The sequence below is a fragment of the Salmo salar genome, chromosome 10 (assembly GCF_965601325.2).
Source record: "Salmo salar chromosome 10, fSalSal1, whole genome shotgun sequence".
NCBI classification, from domain to species: Eukaryota; Metazoa; Chordata; class Actinopteri; order Salmoniformes; family Salmonidae; genus Salmo; species Salmo salar.
This window is the reverse complement of record NC_138300.1, coordinates 121,312,498-121,319,529: the sequence shown is the minus strand read 5'-3', so window position 1 is coordinate 121,319,529 and position 7,032 is coordinate 121,312,498. Positions and strand designations below refer to the sequence as shown.

General features: G+C 39.6%; 1 protein-coding gene across 1 annotated transcript; it reads right to left on the bottom strand.

The window, feature by feature from the left end:
- Positions 1 to 303: 303 nt before the first annotated feature.
- On the bottom strand, positions 304 to 2,996 carry lmo2 (LIM domain only 2 (rhombotin-like 1)). Its single transcript, NM_001140013.1, is given in 3 exon segments — positions 304 to 1,388; positions 1,653 to 1,868; positions 2,390 to 2,996. Coding segments are annotated over 3 exon segments (480 nt in total). The 5' UTR covers positions 2,431 to 2,996; the 3' UTR covers positions 304 to 1,165.
- Between the last annotated feature and the right edge of the window lie 4,036 nt (positions 2,997 to 7,032).

Genomic DNA, 7,032 nt, shown 5'->3' with positions numbered 1-7,032 from the left:
ACATCAGTGCCCGACCTCACTAACGCTCTTGTGGCTGAATGGAAGCAAGTCCCCGCAGCGATGTTCCAATATCTAGTGGAAAGCCTTCCAAGAAGAGTGGAGGCTGTTATAGCAGCAAAGGCAGGACCAACTCCATATGAATGCCCATGATTTTAGAATGAGATGTTCGAAGAGCAGGTGTCCACATACTTTTGGTCTTGTAGTGTAAGTAAATAAATAAAAAATTATACTTTTTTTATTTATCTTTGCTCCATCCAACGAATATAAAATGTATCCTCTGAAAAGAGAGGATCCATGGTCAACTAAATGTAACATATTTTAATGAGGGTTTAATTAAACAGATATATATAACAAATATCCCAAAGTTTTTGAGCCATATTGAAAGAAAACAAAAGTTACAAAAACAAAACACATAAACACTGGAAACTTCTTTCTTGAACTTCTGTCAGTCCTATTGAAATGATAGTGAAAGCTTTCCCCTTGGTCTCTAGGGGACACATGCGGACTCCCCAAACAGACCTTTACTTTAGGAATGTATTACTTCGGAATGGAATCGACCTTTTTGGACAGAACACTTTATATATATTCATAACAAATGTCATAATACATATTTCTCTAGCGAGGTGAAATAACAGTGTTGGACTACAACAAATTCCAGTTACACCACTCATCATTTAGCTCAATGAGCAAATCTCTATTACACTGTATGATGCAAGAAATATTGAGATTTCTGCAATGAGCACATAGATTATTGCATGTATACATTTTACTTTTTTTTTGCTTTGAAAGGGCGGAAGCCAAGATAATGAAATAGTTCTCCCTTAGGTGGTGGATCAAGCCTTCATTTTGCCTCCAGTACAGATCAATGGTGAAACAACTCTCTTCAAACATCTAACAGATTTGAGAGGTACAAGTGTGTGTGTGGCGACCTTTGTCCAAAAGTTTGAGATCCATTATCTTGCTGTACATCTTGAGATATTTTATCATGCTGTTGATCCCAAATGGAGAGATCACGATCACAATCAAAACCATCTCATCGTTATGGTGTTCTACAATGTTCTAGAGTTTTCTACACCATGTTTTTGAGGTGTTCTAGAGTGTTGTAGAATGTTCTAGAGTGTTCTACACCATGTTTTTGAGGTGTTCTAGAGTGTTCATGAATCTACTAAACCATGTTGTTGTTGAGTTTGGTCCACTCAAAGATGTCCTGCTCACACACAATGTCTGAGTTGATGAGCAAGTAACGGTCCCCGACACAGAAGTGTTTCTGGCAGGCCGCGCATTTAAAACACTCCAGGTGGTAGACCTTGTCCCTCACACGCATGGTCATCTCAAACGCTCTGATTCTCTTCTCACAGCTAGCACACAGCCCGTCCTGTCCAAACAGCCTGGGAGGGAGGGGAGATGAAGATTTATAACTTCCATGGATAAGCATTAATAAACCATTCATAAAGACTTTACATGCTATTGACTAATGAGTATTTTGTCATATTTGTTAGAATTTTGGAAACATTTACAATAATTGATATGTAAGCGTCATATGGACAGGATTTCAATGACTTATTGACTCTTGGGGGTGCCCAACATCAAAATATCTGACTCTGTTTTTGGGGTGAGGGCATATGGTAAATGTCAACTGTAAAGTGTCTAACCGGAGGTAGTCTCTGCGGCAGAGCTTGCGTCCCAGTTTGTAGTAGAGTCTTCGTCCCACCTCTCCCAGTCTGCAGCCACACAGGTCACAGCTCAGACAGTCCTCATGCCAGTACTTCTCTATGGCTTTCAGGAAGAACCTGTCCCCGATGCTCTGCTGGCACCCCCCACAGTTCAGCAGGGACGGGGGCATCTGTAACACCTCGTCCACCGGCTCCCTAGGGAGAATAAGGACAAGAGACAGATGAGGAAAGGGAAGAATAGAAGTACATAATAAGAAGTGTGTGTGTGTGTGTGTGTTTGTTCTACCATGTAATATGTACATATTATTATTAATTTAACCCACAGGAGGGAGCCATTGCCTTATTTACCAGCGAGTGCAGCACATAATCCATATGACCTGTTCATACAACCAAAATATGTACTGACAAAAGGTCACGACATTCAGCAGCCTTTTAAATAGACTTATATTGTTCTTTATAATGATCCCTTTCCCATTTATTGGTGCTTCCTTCTTCAATTTGTACCTTTCATTATTTTGTATTTGAATTGGATTGAACTCTGAAGAGACTTTGGAAACTGCTACTGGCCTATTGCGTTTGCCTATTTCCAAGCAACTATTGTAATTTGCGTAATAAGACATTCTACAGCAGTATCAAGTCAACATTGAAGGTCCTTGATTCTATTCTATTCTATTCTATTCTATTTCAAGGAAAAAGCCTACTTGTACGTCACTTACTCGTTAGCCTCCATCGTCTTCCTTTCAATTGCAGATGACATTTTCCCAGTGTGTATTATTTCTCAGGTTGACATCAAGTCATAGACATAGATCCCGCTTCTCTTCTCCGTGATCAGACTTGCAGGCTTTATGGCCCACAACCACGTTCACGGTTAAATCTTCAGAACGCGCGTATAACGGTAAATGTCGACGGGACACACACAGCACCTGCTCTGATATAATGTAGCCCTAGACGTCAGTTGCGCGCGGAATTTGCCTTCATTTTATATGACATAATTTCCATCAGCAGTCTATGTCTAACGTAGATCATCATCCTGACATGTGACGCATTTTCAATGATGGAGGGCTATTCTGTACATTTCCTCAGGCAATTGAGAAACCGCGGTGAAATTCGGTGTAAGCCTTCGTCTTTCATTAGTGCATTATTTTATTTTTTTATTCCATTGCGACTGTGTATATGTCTTCAAAGCCTAGAATAATTCAAATCAAAGCCTAGAATAATTCAAATCATCAAAGGTTGCTTGACTGAGTCTCCCCTTCTTCTTCAGTTCGTATTTCTATTCCCTTCTTCTCCTGACGCGCTCTGTCCTGAGAATGAACGTTACCGCCGTTCCGTTATTGAGCGGCTGCGTCGTGTTTTTAAATACCAGCTCGGCCCCCTAGCTCGGGTCTCTGGTTTCGTTTCACCCTTCCTGCTCACGACTACTTGACAATGGGAGGAAATCGCTCTTAAAGCGACAGATAGCCAACCGGAGCAGAGCGCGAGAGCTCAACTCCTTCATGCATGATTGAAGAAGTAAGTCGTGACTTGGGGTCACGAGTGTTGTCTCGAGTTCAAGTGGTGTCTATATATCTAAATGGAAACAAAAGTGAGATAAATAAAGCATTTTAGCTTATTTGTGTGAAACACTGCACTGTGTGGTAGTCTTATTAGTGACTGTTTATTTATTGTTTGTTTCTTCCTAATAGGTAAATTACCCGACAGTCAAAATAAAATGAGGAGCAATCATAACATAAATACATTGCTCTGGGTACAGCAGCAGCTCCTGATGGGAAACCCAGGTTGGATTATCATGAGCCTCGATGGTGCATCTATTGCCTTTTATTGAAAAGCTTGTTGAAAGTTGCCATGGTATTTGTTCTTTTGGACAGTGCTTTTCCCCAGCAGTTTTATGACATCACATTGGGGGAGTAACATTTGCATTATAGGAGTATTGGACTTGGTTAACATGCATATATATATATATATATATAGCATTACAGTCTGAAAAGGGATCTACAACTCTCATGTCCAAAAAAAGGTTTATTTAACCAGCAGAAAGACTCCCTATCTCTCTCTGTATAATCTATGTTCTTACACCCATCCTCAACCAACGTCCTCAGGGAGCCTTCCTCTTATCTGCTGCCAGGGTCCCAGGCAAGGCTGACTGTTGGAGGGAGGGAGGGAGGGAGACACACAGCAGTTGGGCTGAGCTGAGAGATAAAGCACCTTGCCTACTGCAACACCCGGTTTATACACACTTGTCAAGCATTAATAATCAATCATCATCAACCCCGATTTCAACCGTTACACTACTGCTGATGGTGGGTGGACCGAATACAGCCTGAGAGCGCCAGTCTATTTGTGCTATCATGCCAACTCATTGTCACTCATTGTCATGCCACTCAAGCTGGCACTCAGGCTAGGCCGAGTGGCACTCCTCCCCAGGCAGATGCTTGGTTAAATGTAGGTTGATCACAGCCTGTGGCTAGATTCTGGCTGTTAGGTTGTATTGTGGGTTTTGTTGTGTAGGCCCAGTGGCCACACAGAGACAGAAGCAGAGCTGAGAAGGCCCCGGAGCACAGCTATGCCTAGTGGGGATCTAATGCAGAACAGCTTTGAGAGACAGAGAGAGTACTATTCAGAGTTATATGATCACAGAACAAAACACAAGTCACAGTTAATGAGTTCTAGAACACCAACCAAGACATTTGGTTAGACAGGAATCTTAAGAGGCTAATGAGTTCTAGAACACCAACCAAGACATTTGGTTAGACAGGAATCTAAAGAGGCTAATGAGTTCTAGAACACCAACCAAGACATTTGGTTAGACAGGAATCTAAAGAGGCTAATGAGTTCTAGATCACCAACCAAGACATTTGGTTAGACAGGAATCTAAAGAGGCTAATGAGTTCTAGAACACCAACCAAGACATTTGGTTAGACAGGAATCTTAAGAGGCTAATGAGTTCTAGAACACCAACCAAGACATTTGGTTAGACAGGAATCTTGGAACCTTTATTTGAAATAGGGTTTTATCTTATCTGATGACAAGTGATATGGAGAATAACTTATGATGTCTATGAAAATAGATTTTGGAATTACACCTTGACTACGTTTTTTTCACTTTAAAATGTATGTCAAACATTGAGTACACACAAGGACTACTTTTAACAATTTCCTCAGAAAAGTGTCCAAAAACGAATTTAGTGGAAGAACTGTGCAGATACAAACTTTGGTAATGGAAATACGGTAAAATCTCCCTCGAGTTTTTATGAGACTACATTAAAAAAAAACTTTTAAAAAAAACGGTTAAATATCTGCTCTGAATGAAGATTTCTTTGAAACCCAAAACTCAATTTGATGAGCTACTATTAACTTTACATGTTGGTGCTCATGGATCCTTTGATGGAAAAGGGGAATCATGATGCCCTTATCCAGAGAAACCAACAACACAAGCTTCATCATATACAGTGGCACAAATAAAAGGTGCTATTTAAAACCTGAAAAAGGTTCATCATAGGAGAACCTTTGTTGATCCAGGGAGAACCCTTTTGGTTCCAAGTAGAACCGTTTGGGTTCCATGTAGAACCCTTTCCACAGAAGGTTCTACATGGAACCCAAAATGGTTCTACCTGGAACAAAAACGAGTTTTTACCTAGAACCAAAAAGTGTTCTCCTATGGGGACAGTTGAAGAATACTTTTAAAAACCTTTTTCTAAGAGTGTAGTCAAGTCTTCCAAGTGCTATAGCAGAAAGTCCAAGGTTTATATTAAGCAAGACATTGTGACAACGCCGTCAGCATATCCCCAACAGTTAGTGCTGCTGTGAAGATGCATCCACTTCTTAAAACCATTCACCATTTCCTGTGGATTTGACAGGGCAGGCCTAGAAGGATGTGCAGTAACTAAAAGTGTCAGCATGCTTCAGTTCGGCTGGTGCCTTAGCGAACCCAACGAGTGTGCTCGCATACTCCCTTAAAAAAAAACCTTGGTTTGATAAACAAGAAAAAAGCGGCAATTGTACTGTTTGTCCATTTTGAGACAGCGTAGCCAGTATGCACTTCTTCAAAATAGTCAGAATTAATTTAAAATAACTTAAGAAATCTGTCATACATTTTTACGTTTTTGCAGAGTAGATCTTAGTTGCGCAATTTTACATCACAGAAGAAGAGCTGAGGCTTTCCTGGGAGGGGTTAAGGCCTACTATTTCTACTGCTTTACTCTCCATCGCTCCACTGACTCCCTCTCTGACTGCAGTTGGCTCAAACTTATAGGCGGCTGACGAGGCTGGTAGAGCACTTGAGAAAATGGAGGTCTGTGCATTGGGGCACGCAACAGGAAACAGAAAGTGAGCCTTTCTTACTGTGCGAGTCTAGATAGTCCCTAACTGTTTCAGTCCATGTTGGTGCTTAATAAAGTGGGAATCAGCAGTTATAACAGTAACAAAGTGTGTCCCCGTCACTGTTTCGGTAAAAGGCTGAGGGATGGCGCTGGAGAAATGTAACCACTCTCAAATTAAAAAACAGAGCTATAGATGTAAGGACTGACCATCCATGATATCATGTTTTGAGGGTATACAGTAATTGTTTACAATTACTTTGAGGTATTTAGAAGAGATATTCTTCAATAATCAATGGGTACATATTATCATTGATTTATAGGTCCATAAATGGATGTCACAACTGCAGAATGTCACTTTAATGACCACAACCCTGGTTTGTTGTTCTGTGTTCTGAGTTCATTAGGTGCGAAGGAACCAATCAGTCCTCAAGGGTTTCTGTTACTGCTTCTAAAACAAATGGTGTATGACATGACAACACGTTATAATATACTGTAACTACATGGTAACACGTTATAATATACTGTAACTACATGGTAACACGTTATAATATACGGTAACACATTATAATATACTGTAACTACATGGTAACACATTATAATATACTGTAACTACATGGTAACACATTATAATATACGGTAACACATTATAATATACTGTAACTACATGGTAACACATTATAATATACTGTAACTACATGGTAACACATTATAATATACGGTAACACATTATAATATACTGTAACTACATGGTAACACATTATAATATACGGTAACACATTATAATATACTGTAACTACATGGTAACACATTATAATATACTGTAACTACATGGTAACACGTTATAATATACTGTAACTACATGGTAACATGTTATAATATACTGTAACTACATGGTAACACGTTATAATATACTGTAACTACATGGTAACATGTTATAATATACTGTAACTACATGGTAACATGTTATAATATACTGTAACTACATGGTAACACGTTATAATATACTGTAACTACATGGTAACACGTTATAATACACTGTAA